The sequence below is a fragment of the Nelumbo nucifera genome, chromosome 3 (assembly GCF_055504915.1).
Source record: "Nelumbo nucifera cultivar China Antique chromosome 3, China Antique-T2T, whole genome shotgun sequence".
NCBI lineage: Eukaryota > Viridiplantae > Streptophyta > Magnoliopsida > Proteales > Nelumbonaceae > Nelumbo > Nelumbo nucifera.
In genome coordinates, this window is record NC_142651.1 from 40,305,611 (window position 1) to 40,322,764 (window position 17,154).

Consider the following 17,154-nt stretch of genomic DNA (forward strand, 5'->3'; position numbering starts at 1 on the left):
TAATATATTAATTTGCATTAAATAACAATACAATAATTGTTTATAAAATATTAATTATTATATTTTATACAATATTATTAATAGAATAATTATTATATTAATTTGCATTATTAATATATTCTATTAATAATTGTTTATAAAATATTTGAGAATATAATATAAATTGAATCTATCAAATCCACTAATCTACATTTAAATAAAAATTATGTCTTTATTTTAAAAAGTCATAAAAATAAAAATATTAATAATGAATAATTATTTTAGTAATTAAAATTTATGAATTTTCATATGATATGCACCTTCAAATTTTCATTTACAGTTTATATAAACATATTTATTGTTTACAAAAGTGAAAGTACTATTTATTGAACATTTGCAAATTAATTTTTAGTTGATTTTTTTGTTGATGTTAAAAATTGAAAATTGTAAAATAGAAATAATTGATATAATAATTCAAATATATGGTTGCGTGTTTTTTGTGCTTTGGATTTTAATAAAACTAAAAATTGATGCATTATCAATAAAATCGTATAATATCTATGCATCACATTATATCAATAATAATATATTTATTCAGATATATCATTAAAATATACAATTGTTATGTATTTATACGATCTTTATAGTTATTTTGACATTAAACTTGAAGTTAATAATGTAATTATATGCATTTCCTTAGCGTATTCAAGCATTTTTCATATTTTTTGTCCATATCCATGCGTTTTCCAAGCGTATTCCTATCCAAACTGTCCAATATGATACTCGATACTAATACTTTAATCCTTGCTAATAACCAATTTCTATCTAATATTTTTAATTAATTAATTTTTTATTAATTATTAATTAAATTTTTACATAATGAATCCTATATTTTTATTGAAAAGTGTGTGATCCGTAAAAAATGATAGCTTTGGTCAAAAATATCATCATCCGATATTCGATTTTGATTGTTATTAAAATTAACCCGATAAATTCGATTCTATTGGTAAAATTAACTGAAACCGAACCCAATCGACCCGATAACAGGCCTAGTTTTTTATGACCAATAGCTAATTGGCTCATAAGGGCAACTTTGCAGCTACTGGAGTCTACTGCTCACATATTCGGCTAGCAGTGTTGCGTTGATTCTGAGTTCGCCACGTGTTGCAAAAGGAAAATGAGGCACGCGCTCTCCACACACCCCTTATATAAATCCCCTTCCTCTGATTCTCCCTTTAACAGGGTTCGTTCGCCAAAGAACAGACTGAAGGAGATCGTAATTTGGAAGTCGAAAAGGTCGTGTTCTAATAAGTTCCAACCAAACATCAACAAGGTATACGCGCATGTTGCGATCACTTCTTCTCTATTTCGCTTTCATTTTCATGTTTTCTTTCTCTGTAAATTTGGAAATAAAGTAACATCCGATTTTTTAACTAATTTATTTTACTGTAATTATCTTGTGGCGGTCGCTGCATGATGTGCCTTTTCATTTCAATCAATTGGGTTCAGATATTTTGGAATGTTTTGAAGCATAATGAGATCGAATTTTTCGTACATCTTTTATTCCTTTGTTTGTTTTCTTAGAATTTGTTCGCAAATTGGGTTTATACAGAATTTACATAATTCGAAAATTTTACGCGTTTCTCTCCGATGATGCTTTGATATGAGCTATTGATCAGAGGCGTCATGATTGAAAAGTTGAAAACAGCTACTCAAAGATAAGTTTTCAATTATTTAGTCCCGCCGCTTCAACAACAATACCAGAATCTCTAATGAGGAACAGGAGCAAGTATTAGTATCTTATCTGGGTGTTGGCATGCAGTGTGCTTGTCCTCGCTATTTAAGGGAAAATTTGAAAGTATATGAACTTGAAAGTTGAACTTTTCCGAAATAATTTCAAAAACCAATGTTTTAATATATTACTAGGTCGGATCGTTTGTCTAGCCACAGATTACAAGAACACGAAAAATATATTTCTCATTCTTTCCATGTAAAGCTTTCTTTTTTTTTGTCCTTCTTCTTCTTTCGTTCTTCTTTCTTTCTCTTGGTGGTGTAGAGGCACCAAACAAACAGTGTTGATTTAAGTCGGTGAGGAATCATATTTTAGAATGCTTTAGAGATGAGCATCTATTCCCTTGTCAGATGAGGTCATTTTTTACTTTTTTTTTATCAATATATGTACTTTGTCTTAATATTATCCATTATATAAAACTTTTTAATTCTTGCTTGTGGTCATTCATGTATGAGGATGCAAAGTAGGAGTGATGCAGGAGGACCAATTTGATCATGCAAAATCTTTGCTTTTAGTGATTTGTATGTTTGTTGTTTTTTAGAGTTACTTTTGGTCATCAACTCAATTCAACTAAGCCTTACCCCAACTATGTGGGATCAGCTACATAAATCCTGCCATTCCGCTCTGTTCAATGTCATATCCATTGTGAACTTATGGGCATTAAATAATTTATTACGACTTCAACCCATGTCGTTTTTGGTCTGGACCTAGTTCTTCTAGATATGGGTGCAAGTTGAGCCGGTTTAGGTTGGGTTGAGGTCAACCCTATCTGAACCCGAGTTGTTGAACTCCCAACCCTAACCCTAACCCACCCTAAAACTTTGGGTTGGGTTATGACCAGGTTGGCTTTGGGTTAATCTCAGGTTGGCCTGACTTCTCTACTTTCTTTTGTCAAATATTCTTATTTATCAGACCCTAAGGGTTCATGTTAATTCAATTTTAGCATTAACATGGTTATCAACTTCTAGAAAAAATTGTTGACACTCAATTTACATGCATACATGTATAAATATATAAATGCATATATACATAAATACAATGGATGGTTGCATATACATACATGCGTGAATAGTGAATACATAAATACATAAGTACTTACATGCATAAGTGCATTTTTATATATTATTTATAAATACAAATATGAAGTTAAGTCGGGTTTGGGTTCGGGATGGTCAAGGCCTCAATCTTAACCCAACCCAAAGTTAAATCAGGTTCGTACTTTTCAACTCTAACCCTAACCCGAACTTCAACCCAACTCTACCTTTTTGGGCTCAGTTCAGGCTAACCCAGATCAAGTTGCAGCCCTACTTCTAGACCCTTCAACTTGTAGTAGATCACTTCTTACTGGCTCTGTAGATTGCCTTTTATGCATGGTACTTTAGTCATTAGTAGTTCAGTTTAAAAGAAAGCCATTTGAGTGCTCAAGAGTCCATTGAATTTTAAGTAGTTATGTAAGCTATCGGTATTTTTGGATGAGTAAGTTGTTTTATTTTGATGGTCCAGATTAATAGAAATTGGTGTTTAGGATTTATTGTTAGTAGGGTTTGAATATATAAGGTTGAACTCTAGGCATATTCTTAAGAAAGAAAACTCTTTCTTCTGCTAGTACTAGTGAAGAAGCCTAAACACTATTCTCCCACTCTACTGAATTCCTCCCACGGACATGTGCACATCCACACACATTTGGGACTGAATCCAACACTTAACTTGGTGGTTTGATTTGTTTTTCTCTTGTTGCTGCACCATTTTCTTAAGAAAGAAAACTCTTTCTTCTGCTAGTACTAGTGAGGATGCCTAAACACTATATTCTCCCACTTTACTGAATTCCTTCCACAGACATGTGCACATCCACACACATTTGGGACTGAATCCAACACTTAACTAGGTGGTTTGATTTGTTTTTCTCTTGTTGCTGCACCATTTTCGGTATTAGAGCCTAAGGAACTAGATCTATACCATTGCTTCTCATGGTAGAGATCGTGAAGGCAAAGGAAATTAGGCCTAGAATGGAGAGATATTAAATATGAGGCACATGATTGAAGATTTGTCATGGATGCTCAAGCATTGTGTTTATGCAAGTGCAAAGAGGCCCATATGGAGATTTCAGAAGCCTGACTTGAAACTTTTAAACATATTGGAAGCATAATTGTCAAGGCAATGCCTAGGCGCATATGGAGATTTCAGGAGCCTGACTTGAAACTTTAAACATATTGGAAGCATAGTTGTCAAGGCAACGCTTAGGCGCATATGGAGATTTCAGGAGCCTGACTTGAAACTTTAAACATATTGGAAGCATAGTTGTCAAGGCAGCGGCTAGGTGCATATGGAGATTTCAGAAGCCTGACTTGAAACTTTAAACATATAGGAAGCATAGTTGTCAAGGTGATGCCTAGGCGGGCACCTAGGCAACAAGGTGCCCTTGGAGGCTCGCCTTGCCTAATTACTAAGTAGTTTCGTACATTATGCTAAAATACTTTTATATTCTTAATTTTTTGAGATTATAATTATAAATTGGACATTATTAAACTAAAATATTCATTTTGTGTGTTTATATTCTAATTTCCTTTTATTATTTTCTTATTTGTTAGGGTTTAATCAACACAAACATTGCTAAATGCTGTATTTTCTTCTTCTTTTCCTATAACAAAATAAGGGTTCAGCCCCCACATTTTTCGAATTTTCTTTTCCTTCTTCTTTTTCTTACAAATATTGTTGATTTTATGTACTTTAACTTGAAGGTTATACTTATCATATAAAAAAAAAACATGAAGGTTATACTTTTCCTATGAAAATTATGGATAATTATTTAAGGAAATATGGTTATGGAACCTAGGGAACTACCCTAGTATATATGTTTTTTACTTAAAAAAACACATTGCCTAGGTGGGCGCCTAGGTGACAAGGTGCTCCCCTGTTGCCTAGCCTTGCCTTGGTGCCTTGAAAACTATGTTTGAAAGGCAGTCTTGAAGATAAATACAATGAAGAAGAAGAAAACCTCTTCCACTATGATGAAAACAGAGAAAAAATGGGGCATGGTGGCCTTGAAGAAAGGCCTTGAATAGATTTTGAATTAAAATTGAGGTGGTTGATTTTCATAGGAAAATGCATTTGGAGGACTACTTGGATTGAGAAACCAGCATTTAGAATTATTTTGGTGGGAAGCAAATGGTGGAAGAGAGGAAGGCGTTGGCTGAAATTGGAAGGGACTTGCATTTCAATGGTGGAAGAGAGTTGAGGAGTGACAATCTTATTAAGAGAAGCCAAAAAACATCACTTGAGAACAGATGGAAATTAAGATGTAAAAGCAATTTCTCCCAGTTGGTTATACTGTGGAATTAAATTCCATTCTCTAAGGCAAAGGAATATGATATTGGAGTATACAACCGAGTTTAGTAACCTCTATATTCAGGTTGGACTTAATTAGAATAATGAACAGCTAACATCAAATTACAAGGTATAAGCCTTGTACACTTTTTAAAGCACTGATACTAGTCAATTCTCAAAACATGCGCTCTATGTTTGTGCTTCAATGGTCCTAATATCAAAATACCACATAAAATAATATGATCCAAGGCTGAGGTTGGCTAAATGAGCCTGAAATGTTAGTTCACAAGCCGAAGTGTAGATGCACAAAGCTTTGCTCATTACACCCTTAATAGCACATTGATCAGGGATCTTCTTCTACTTCCCCCAGATAAACAACTAGCAACTTGACTTATTATCCTTGTTGAGTCTTTAATGCAGCTAAATGCCAACTAGGATTTTTTCACAATGGCCAAACTTTTTGCAAATTCTTGTCCTCTCCTAATGCGTCTAATGGTCATACATGGGTAGATAAGCAGGAAAACCCATTCATCCAATTATATTCTTTTTTTTTCTTGGGTAGAAAAATTCATCCAATTATATTCATGATATTTAATATGGTACTGCATCCACATTTTGCATTGAGTTTCAAACCACTTTATATTTCTTAGAGGATTACCACAATATAGGGTCAAGCCTGTTCATAAAGTGTCATTATCTCTCCACAATCCCACTCTAGAAAGGTGAGAATTCTTGCATCAAAACAATAGTAATGTTGCTTGCATAATTTTTTCTTTCAAAAATACGATCCCCAATCTTAGGTGGAGCAGTCAGAAAACCATGTCAGCATATAATCATTTCATGCTTTTGTTCTTTTTTTTTTTCCAATTTTTTCATGTTGACTAGTTGTCTATGATACCCGGATACCTGTACATACTACATAGGGCTGCAACTCGAACCAGGTTAGCCTGAACCCAACCCTAATCCAATCTGAAAAAGACTGTTGGGTTGGGTCAGGTTGACAATTTGGTTAGGATTAGGGTTGACTTTTACCAACCTGCATTCACTTGGAGTTGGGTTAGAGTTGACCACCCCTTGGGCAACCCAACCCAACCCAATTGTATGTATTATAGTCTTGGTGCATGCTATCGTAATTCATTCATCTTAATTCATAGCCATATATGCCCATATGGATATGGATTTATATGTTTTGTTTTTTTTTCATTTATTTGCAGGTGCTTGTCCATTTTGTATGTTTTGTTTTCTTCTAATTTTCTTTCCCATATTTGTTATTGTGACCAATGGATGATGTATCAAATTATTGGTTTGATCTTATTAGTTGCCATTAGTGACTTTCATTCCATAATTTTATATTTTATTATTGCTGATTTCATGATTTTATATTTTTAATAGGAGATCTATCAGAATTTATAATAGACTCTAATCATTTGAAATGTTCTTTTTTTTTTTTTTAAACTTTTGTAGTAAAAAAACCAATGATAGTGATAGCAATAAAACAAATACAAATAGAAAATATAGTCAGCATATAGTCATGAAAGTTGAGTTGAGGTCTTTTGGTCGAAGACTAAGTAAATTTTGAGACTTTTAAGAGAATGGGAGAAAGGTTGGGCTTCGCCCAGCCCAACCTGAAGTCAACTTCAGGTTGGATCGGGTTGAGGGATTTTAGGTTGGGTTAGGGTTGAGGGTTCATAACTTTGGGTTGGGCTAGGGTTGGCCTTAATCTTTCCTTAACCAGCTTGACTCACACCCCTACCTGTACATGCCAAGTATACTGGTGTCAGATACAATATTGGATACTACATGGATACTTCTAGATGTACTATATTGCATTAATACTTAGAAAATGTGTAAAAATGATATGTTTCAAGAAATTATACTATAAAAAATCTGCACATGTTAGAAAATTAAATTTGGTAAGACATAAGTCTTCAGAAATATGATGTTTAACTTCAAAAACTAGATATAAATGCATGGCATAAGCATATTATATGGGATACCCTTGTCTGTATCCAGGATTTTAGGAAATGGAGATTGGAGTCTTATCTCCATAGCCATGTCCATGTCATATCTGTATCTAGGTACCATAATTAGTTGTTAGTTTAAAATTTCCTGTTCATTATGTTCTACATTTTCAAATAAGCATGCTATCTTTCAAATTTCGCAGGTGTCAACTTAATGCTGGACGCCATCCTTTAGATAATGTTGCACGCACTTTCAGTTCATTCTACTACTAGCCAGTGCTCACCTCAAAGTCATGTAACTTTTTTATCAACACTCCCAACTGTGTATTTGGTCTTCTTTTGTCCCATAAATTGTATATGAAATGAATATGTTATAGTTTTAGAGCTCATATATTTTTAGTTTTTGTTTAAATAATGTTTACTAGCCGACCTCATATAGTTGGGATAAGGCATTGATGATGATGATGATTTAAATGATGTTTACTAATTTGTTTCAATTATTGAGAAAATATAGCATGTCACTTCCCACTATCAATGATCGTGGTGTCATAACTCCATGTCAAACATAGTATGATTGGCTAGATGGTCAGCAGCGCAGCAAGTCAATATCCACATTATTCTATTTATCCAAACAATAAAACTTTATTGGGTGGACTGCATCATATTCTCTTTAACCATTAATAATTGAGTATTTGTGTCAAAGCCTGGATAATTGGTCCCTGGCTCGCAAAGAAACCTGAACAGAAATATCCTCCTTGTAGGAGGATTCTACACCCTATACAGTTTACTACTTGACATTGGTTTGCATGGTTTAGAATAATGTCAACTGTCAAGAAAAGAGGTGGAGATTAGATTTGTAGGATAGCATGTTATACTATTCTTGACCTATGATGCATGTAACATCTATTGTGTGCATGTAGGATGAGTCTTTCCAATTCTCACATGCTAATAATATATTTATGTCGTAGGCCAATTTCTTTTTCTTCAGGGGGTATAAGGTATCTGGTTGTTGTTCATTTCTATATCTATCTCTTCTGTTTCTAACTTTTTCTTCCATTGTTTTTCACTTTTTCCCCATTCAGGGATCGAATGCCTCTGATTTTACATCTCATAATCGCAAGTTCTTATACCCAATGTGTAGATTTTACTTGAAGAGTTCAGACTATGGGTATTATTTCAGTCCATTACTAGCAAACCAAAAAAGGTACCTTACTCCAAGGCTAATAGTTTCTGCGACTCTAAATGGAAAAGATGAACCAGAAAGAAGCAGTGTGAAACCTCAGACCAATGGAGAAACCCGAAAGATATTCTCATTGGACTCTGGAAGTATTCAGATCCCCAAGGATCCAAATTTGGAAACTGTGGCATCTACCATAGAGTCAGAAATGAATCTTCCTGAATGTGCTGAGAATCCAGTGAACCAAGGGAACCTTCTTGACAAGTTAAAGGCTCTTCACTTGCATGTACTAGCAATGGAACAATGGAATGCTTGTTGGCTTAAATTATGTCACAGGTACTGCCATTGATCTTGACCATCCTATAGATAGTTCATGTCATGGATAGCATTTTTTCCCATAAGTTATGCAAATAAATGGCCCTTATCATTGTAATAGTGAACTCTTTACCATTAAAAAAATGAAAAGGAAAAAAAAAATCTTTCCTCTACTATACATATGGCTCTAGCACCAGTAATTGAACGCTAGAAGAGTTTATATCAATGTGAGTCCTAGTCTATTATTTATGCAAGAGGCATCCCATCTTCTGCGGCTCTTCTTGACAGCAGTTATACTATTGGACCTCTATGGCTAACTATTCAATTTTACCTCAAAATGCAAGGTTCTTGGCCAGATGAAACCAAGTTTTTTGCCACATCTATATGAGTTCATACACTATGTTACACATACATCCATGCCATAGTTTTCAAGGCATCTAGGCGATTCTGGGCGACACTGGGGCGCCTAGTCGCCTAGGCGATAAAAATTTTATAATATAAAAAACTGACTTTTGGCTAGTTTCCTAGTTTTATATACCATTCAGCATGTATGTTAATTGAAAAAATAGCAATTCTCTTTATTAAGAACATTAAATTTCCTCCAAAAATGTGGCAAATCATCACATCTAAAAGATAAAAATCTTTTACATATATTAATTTCATTATTTTCAAAAATAGTACTACTATATTAAGTCTTTAATAGAGCAAATTCATATTAATTAGCAGCTAAAGAAGTTTATTAACTTTATATGATAAATATTCAAGATGGAAAGTAAAATAGAAAAAAAAAACAAGGATGGAATTTCTGTTTTATTTAATTAGAGAGAGAATAGAAAAATAGAACTTTATTATTCTATTCTTTCTTTCCTCTTTCTTCTCTTTCTTTTCTTTCTTTCTTTTTCTCTTCTCAAAACCCTTTGATCTTTTGAATTTCAATAGTAAAACATTAAAACAAAGTATAATTGATATAAATAGCATATAATAAAATGTATTAACACATACATTAATAAGATACAGCAATATAAATGATATTATAAAAGGTGCCCGCCTTGTCATTTTTGTCGCCTAGGCGGGCGCCTAGTTGCTAAAAGTCAAGGCGTTTGGGCAAGGTGCCCAGCCAAGGCCGCCTAGTTGCCTAGGCGACGCCTTGACAACTATGATCCATGCATATACATACTCGTATGTATATGTATGTATTTATTAATTTCGTTATACTCTTATTAATTTACAGTTGGCTTGTCTTGGCAGAAACTACCTGGTGAGTGTAACAAACTTAATGCATTATCTGGCATTAAAATGCCTTGACGTGGAGCAACTCAAAGACGACCTTTGTTCAGTTGGTCTTTTAAATTTGGAAACTATCAATCCAAATGTTCTTGCAAGTATTACTGCTAGTATCCAAATACTGGAAAACCTTAAATCTAACTCTTTGAACAGCAAAGAGAATATAGGAGATGGTATTTATGATATGGGAAGTTCAGACAGACATAAAAAGGCCGATTTCACCATTACAACAATGAGAAAGAAGGCGTTGTGTCATAGAGAATCTTTGTTGGGTTCACTTCGAGATGGCAGAACTACCCATATTATGGTAACAGTTGGTGAAGAAGCTACTGAGAGTGAAACACTTATAGCTGATCTTCTCAAGGAAGGAGCCACCATCTTCCGAATCAACTGTGCACATGGAGACCCAGGTGTTTGGAGTGAGATTATTAGAAGGGTAAAGAGAAGCTCCCAGATGCTAGAGAAGCCATGTCGTATTCTCATGGAGTTGGCTGGACCAAAACTCCGCACAGGTCCCATGAAGGTTGGTCCATGTGTGATGAAAATATCACCTGAGAAGGATGCCAGTGGAAATGTAACTTTCCCTGCCCAAGTTTGGTTATGTTACAAAGGATCTGGACCACCTCCTTCTCACCTTTCTATAAATGCAGTTCTGCATATAGATGACCAAGAATTTCTCAATGGGCTTGAAATTGGTAATGTTCTACGGTTCCATGATGCTAGAGGAAAACGGAGAATGCTAAAGATTTCTCAAAAAAGTCATGTTTTTACTGGTATAGGTTGTATTGCTGAGTGTTCAAATACTGCTTATGTGGAGTCAGGAACAGAATTGTATAAGAAGGGGAAGAAGGGCAGGGTTTCTGTTGGCCAAGTAGTGGATGTACCTGCTGTAGAACAGTTTATCAGATTGAGAATTGGAGACTTGCTAATTATATCTCGAGATTCATCCTTAACTGCAAAAGATGTTTCAGATAAGTCTGCAGATGATGTCCCACAGATTACTTGTTCCTCTGGCCATCTATTTGATTCAGTCAAACCTGGAGATCCCATTGCATTTGATGATGGAAAGATTTGGGGTGTAGTACAGGGAACTAGTATTTCAGAGATTTTAGTATCAATCACTCATGCAGGTATTAGGGGTTCTAAACTCGGTGCAGGAAAATCGATCAACATTCCTGAGAGCAATATTCAATTTGAAGGACTCACTTCAAAGGATCTTGTTGATCTTGAATTTGTTGCTGCTCATGCTGATATGGTGGGAATCTCATTCATCCGAGACATCCGTGATGTTGTGGTTCTTTGCCAAGAACTGGAGAAGCGGAACCTTTCTAACATTGGGATTGTGCTAAAGATTGAGACCAAAGGCGGTTTTGAGAAGTTGCCTCTGCTGCTACTTCAGGCAATGCAGGCTCCAAATCCTGTGGGAGTTATGATTGCTAGAGGAGATCTTGCAGTGGAGTGTGGATGGGAAAGGCTGGCAGATATCCAGGAAGAGATTCTGTCTATTTGTAATGCTGCACACATACCTGTTATCTGGGCAACCCAGGTTCTGGAGTCACTTGTCAAATCAGGTCTTCCTACTAGGGCCGAGATCACAGATGTTGCTAATGGGAAGAAGTAAGTGGAAAAACTAGCATTTTTCTTTTTAATTCTTCAAGTTGATTTTGTTGTGCTTGGAAGAATGTTGGACTTGCAATGGCTATATGAACATTCTCTCTTTGCCATCATATCTGGAGATATATCCTCCATTATGTTTGCATTTAATATTTAAAGCCATTATAATGGCTTCCAATTTTCACTGTTGCCCTTATTCTAGGATCTTCAACCTCCATCAATTTTGCTCAATAATGTTGGTCCCACCTATGCTCAATTATGTTCATGTTTAAATATAAGAAATGCTCAAGTATATTTTCCTTGTACCGCTTACAAGTGCATCTTACAACATATGTCTGAAATGTTTTGTTAGGGACCCGTCTGGGCTGAGATAATGTTCCAGATGCACGGTCTATGATATGCTTAAACACATGTTGGTAGAAGGAAAATAAGATGATAAACTATGGTAGCTCATAACAGAAGATATGGCCTCAGATAGCACGTAGTAGAGCGGAAAATGTTCAATTGCAGGTTGCTTAGGTGGAACAAAACAGATGATACAAAATGGACTTAACTGATGGAGGGTAACTATCCAGTCTGCAATATATTTATATATCACACACACACACACACACACGCACACACACACACACACACACACACACACACACGCACACACACGCACGCATGCACACGCACACGCACACACACACACACGCATATATATATATATAATAGATCTAATATATAGATAAATATTGTAAAATGACACATATAATATTATATTATTTAATACTATTTATTTAATGACATAGGTCCAAAGTGCATCCTGGCTCATGATCACCCCTAATGGATAATTGTGAAACCAATTTCATGATATTATTAAAGCAATATCATTCTCTTCTCTTAAAATATCCTTCTATGAATCCCGTCTCATAATTCTTGATATTTGCAATAATGAAAATTGGTCTTTATCATTCTGTCTGAGACTCTTTACACTTTAAGGGGTCACAAATGAGTTGCCTAAAATTATACCCTCTGATAATTAATTTCTCAATTCCAAGTATTGCCTCTGTATTTCCCTAGCTCAGAAATTGCATTTCCCTTTTGAAGAATGAGGGTGCCTGTGGGATGACTGAAAGAGTAGGGCATGGAGTTCTACAAAAAGGGGCATTGATCAGTTGATCAGTTTTCTACAAAAATGCATTAAATTATAGCCTCTGGCATGGACAGTAAGGCCTAAGGCTTGCACTTGCTAGATGTATGCCTCGAGTGCAAAGGCAGGGAAAGGGCACACAAATGGCAGAGACCTCAGAATCCTATAACTAGCAACAACTTCTAATGTAAAAAGCCCATGGAATTTTCTAAGTGTGGTTGCTTGAATTCTTTAGAATATTGACAAGAAATTTTGCTGCAGCCCCTGATGTCATCTAGTACAAAAGAGAGGCTAGTTCTTGTTTGTAGACTTTGAACATCTCTATTTTATACACTGTTTTTTTCTCTATATTTTCTATTTTAATATGTTGTTTAATCCTTTTTTACTTTGACTAAATGTCAAAGTGTTCAGAACATGGTTTCAGCCAATACCATACGGAAAATTTTTAACTGCATTCATATATTCATCGGTTGAAATTCTAATACTGGATTAGTCTTGATATATACAATACTACATATAAAATTTAGTCATTACTCTCGATATGCTTTTTAAGTATTTTGATGTTTATGCTTTTAGCACCTTCCCATCTAGCTTCCTCATTTCAGGCTTTGCCTTCTAGAGCCTTGTAGTCTTGCTATATTTTCTGCTAAAGTGTCAATTAATATGTTCCTGTCCAAAGGATGATTAATGTTGTTGCTTTATATTTCTAATCTTAAACCTTGCTATCCCCCAATAACACAAAGATGAAGGTTAGGGTGGGATCATGCTTATCCAGTTATCCCCCAAGAATATAAGGATGCCTCTCTTTTGAAAGCTGAAGAAATATTCTCAGAACTCTGCTTGGTCCAAAATGGACTTCAAAAGAGATACTCTTTCTTTTTTGGAAACATTACTAGTTTTGATCTTTTATCTGGCAATGCCGGTCCTAACCTCCCTAAAGTAGGATGGATCTGTGAGTTTTTTTAGTACATATTAGACTTAAGTGCAATAAAAGATCCAAACATGACTACTCAGTTCTGGATTTAATTGGCAGGGCAAGTTGCATTATGTTGAACAAAGGGAAGTATATCTCCAAAGCTGTTTCAACATTGGATTCTATCTTGAACAACAGCTCCCGTAAAGTGAATGCTGAGCTGAAGCCTCTTGTGCTGTCCAGCCGCCTCTTGTAGCAAGTCCTTTGCTTGGATGTGTCATATCTGTTTCCTTTAATACGTAGGTATGGAAATGGAATTTTTCTAGTCCAACTACAATATGTAGGATACTTAAACCTGATTTGGATGATATTTCAGGTTCTGTATATATTTTTCTTTTCACTTTATTAAAGATCTGTATCATCAATCAATGAATGCTTAACACAAAAAGTGGGTTCCTATTCTATTTCCTTGTTAGTTCCCTGTTATCTTGACCATCCTTTGCTAATGCATTTACACATTGTTTAGTGATTATGTTTCCAAATGTCGTAGTTTTCTAGGTTTCTGAATAGATCTGCGGGCCTCAATGAGAACTGGGGTGCTTACTGTTCTCATAAGCCAGGGAGGAAGATGTTTTTTTTTTCCTGTTTTACTTTTTTTTTGCGTTGGAGGGGGTGGGAAATGACACCTGCAACAAGATTCGAACAGAAGTTATTACGGTTGTCTTGGTGGGGTGCCTTCAGCCCTCCCTTGAGCATCTCTACTTATTTACTGTTACGAGACTGACTCTCTTGCTCATCGTATACCATTTGAACTGACTCGTAAGTAGACCTGGGAATTGGGTTGGGTGTGTCGGATTCGGGTTGGGTCAAGGTATTTCGGATTGATTTCGGGTTGGGTTGTCAAATGCTAGACCTTAACCCTAAATATTCGGGTTAGGATTGACCCATGGGTCAATTCGGGTCATCTCCAAAAATAATTGAAATTTAAAAAATAAAAAAAAATTATATGAAAAATGTCAAAATTAAAAGAATTAACCTTAAAATTCCAAATATAAAATAAAAAACTTGAACATTTAACAATTTAAAGAGTAAACAATAAAAAGTAGAGACTAAATAGAAAAATTTGAAGAGTGGAAACTTCTAACAATGTATAAATCATCCCAATTAGACTTGACAATCGGGTCAATGGGTTGACCCATGACCCAACCCAACCCAGTTCTTTTTGGATCAGGTCATTTTCACATTTGAGTAGTTAAATATGGGACCCTAACCCTGCTTTTTTGGGTTGGTCGGGTCGGATTTGCGGGTTGGGTCAACTTTTTGCCAGGTCTATTTGTAACGGGGCAGTAACCCACTCATGTCAATCCAGTGATCATAGTATAAATACAAATATAAATACATTTACTAAGTCTCTATTACATTTACTAAAGCTCTATTTGGAAAAAGTATAAATACAAATATGTATAGTATAAATATTGCACTCTACATATTTGTATTTGTACTCCTTCCAAACTGAGCTTAAAGTTTGTATATAAGGCTGCATTGATCCTTGAAACCTTACATATAAATGAACTTACGGTTGACTATCGAAGTTGGGCCTGTATCGAAGTTTGTATATAAGGCCACATTGATCCTTGAGACCTTTTACATATATGAAAATAAGGTAAGTCTAGAATTTTTTTTTTATCTATGTTATTTTTGAAACTATCAATTAGAAACTGTACTTTCCCAAAAAAAATCATCCTAAAATCTCTCTTTCTCTCTCACACACACGTTCCAATAACTTAAATAATCTAATATCCTAAAATTTCTTCTTAACAACCTCTCCCACTATCCCCAACTTTCTCCTAAGTTATCTCTAATTTAGTAGAGAGTTTATATCCTAATTTATCTCTAATTCTTATTTATCTCCCCCCTCCCCTACTTTTTATCTACATCTATCAAAAGAATGTTTGAATTAAAAAATTTAAAAATTATTTTAATATTCTAACAAAATTATTTAATAACTTTAACATATTTATTAAAAAGACAAAAAATAATTAAAATTTATTTAATAATATTCATGTCATTAATTATTATACATTTTTACAAATTTATGTACAAACAATATAAATTATGATTTTTTGGATTATTCAAATAATAAAAATCTAACACTAAAAATAAAATATTATTTAAATATTTCAATAACTAAATATCTTAAATGACAAACTATTAAAATTAATATTTTAAATCAATTAGTAATATATTTTAAATAGGTATTGAATAACTTTCAATTATAATAAATAGATTAAGATTTTAAATAACTAAATATTTTAAATAAAAAATATTTAACATAACTGGATTTTAAATAGTTAAAATAACAAAATTATGTATTAATAGCACTAAAATTTTATGGATTATTAAATTCAAGAAGTAATTAATATTTTAAATTTTAAATAATGATATTATTTCAATAAATAAATAATATTGTAAATAACTAATTTCATTTATACCAATTAATAATTCTAGAAAATAACTTTCAAAAAAAATTATTGTTTATTAATAATAATTTTAAAAACTTAATCTATATTTATTATATATTTATACATACTAACATTAATATTTATTGTATTCCATTAATTATTTATTGTTTTTGTGATAAATATATTTTTGATAATTATGTATAAATCTATTTTTTTTGTTATTTAATAGAAAATTTTTAATAATTATTAGAGTTTAAACTACTGTTATTTATCTTTTTAAATTTATTGTGTATTTTCACTATAATAAGTATTGGAGATTAAACTATTGTTCACGGGTTGGTTCGGTTCAGTTTTAGGTTGTTTGGGCAATCAAATCGACCTGATTCTTTATAATGTCAACTATTACATTTTTGTTTTTTATTTTATTTAAAAAATAAAAATAAAAAATTTTAAATTTACAATCCTATTAGAAAAGACTCAAACGTATTCAACTATATTTTTATAAATATATAAACGTGTGTATATATACATATATATTAGTGGGGATCAGGGTCCTCGTAGGGCAGGGAGTGCTTTCCTCGTCCCCGCCAACGAGAACGAAAATTTTCCCATCTTCATCTCCGCGGGGGGAAATCATGCCCATCCTTACTCCATTCGGGGCAGATCCTCACAGGGATCAAGGAAATGGAGAAAATTGTCATCCCTAAGTTTGATAAACAATCCTATCTAAAATTAATTATTGTTATTTTTGTATTATAAAAAAATTATTAAAAGTAGTATATAAAATATAAATGATTATTAATTATTATATACATAGTTTCAAGGCAACGCCTAGGCGACAAGGCGCCCTATGAGGCTCGTCTCACCTAATTTGTTTTTATTATTTTCTTATTTGTTAGGATTTTATCAATACAAACATTGTTAAATGTTGTGATACCTAGGGAACTACCCTAGGATCTATGCTTTCTATATAAAAAAATCCATCGCCTAGGCAACTAGGCGACAAGGCATCCCCTTGATGCCCAGCCTCGCCTTGGTGTCTTGAAAACTATGATTATATAAAACAATTGTATACCCTTACATGTTTCTATTGTTTATCTTTAGCTTAACATCCGCTAGTTAGATATTAAGTGCTGGTTGTCTGGCTGGTTGGGATCTGATTATTTACTGATTTGTGGTCGATTCAAAGTATGTGTTT

General features: G+C 33.7%; 1 protein-coding gene across 4 annotated transcripts; it reads left to right on the plus strand.

The window, feature by feature from the left end:
* Positions 1-1,173: 1,173 nt before the first annotated feature.
* LOC104603994 (pyruvate kinase family protein) lies at positions 1,174-13,956 on the plus strand. Of its 4 annotated transcripts, none has more exons than XM_010268193.3 (5): positions 1,174-1,312; positions 7,260-7,351; positions 8,139-8,569; positions 9,797-11,449; positions 13,615-13,956. In XM_010268193.3, the coding sequence occupies exons 2-5, from the start codon at positions 7,295-7,297 to the stop codon at positions 13,748-13,750; spliced, it is 2,277 nt and encodes a 758-aa protein (XP_010266495.1). In that variant the 5' UTR covers positions 1,174-1,312; positions 7,260-7,294; the 3' UTR covers positions 13,751-13,956. The 4 variants fall into 4 exon arrangements, 3 of the variants coding, with proteins under 3 accessions (XP_010266495.1, XP_088757259.1, XP_088757258.1); XR_016084044.1 differs by lacking the exon at positions 7,260-7,351 and adding an exon at positions 11,799-12,009 and having other exon boundaries at positions 1,198-1,312; positions 13,615-13,755; XM_088901132.1 differs by lacking the exon at positions 7,260-7,351 and having other exon boundaries at positions 1,200-1,312.
* Positions 13,957-17,154: the final 3,198 nt, after the last annotated feature.

Excerpts from the sequence above, each read along its gene's own strand:
- LOC104603994 (XM_010268193.3), top strand. The coding sequence starts at position 7,295 with ATGTTGCACGCACTTTCAGTTCATTCTACTACTAGCCAGTGCTCACCT. Across the intron at positions 7,352-8,138 it reads AGTGCTCACCTCAAAGTCAT|GGATCGAATGCCTCTGATTT; the intron begins GTAACTTTTTTA and ends TTCCCCATTCAG. Across the intron at positions 11,450-13,614 it reads GATGTTGCTAATGGGAAGAA|GGCAAGTTGCATTATGTTGA; the intron begins GTAAGTGGAAAA and ends TTTAATTGGCAG.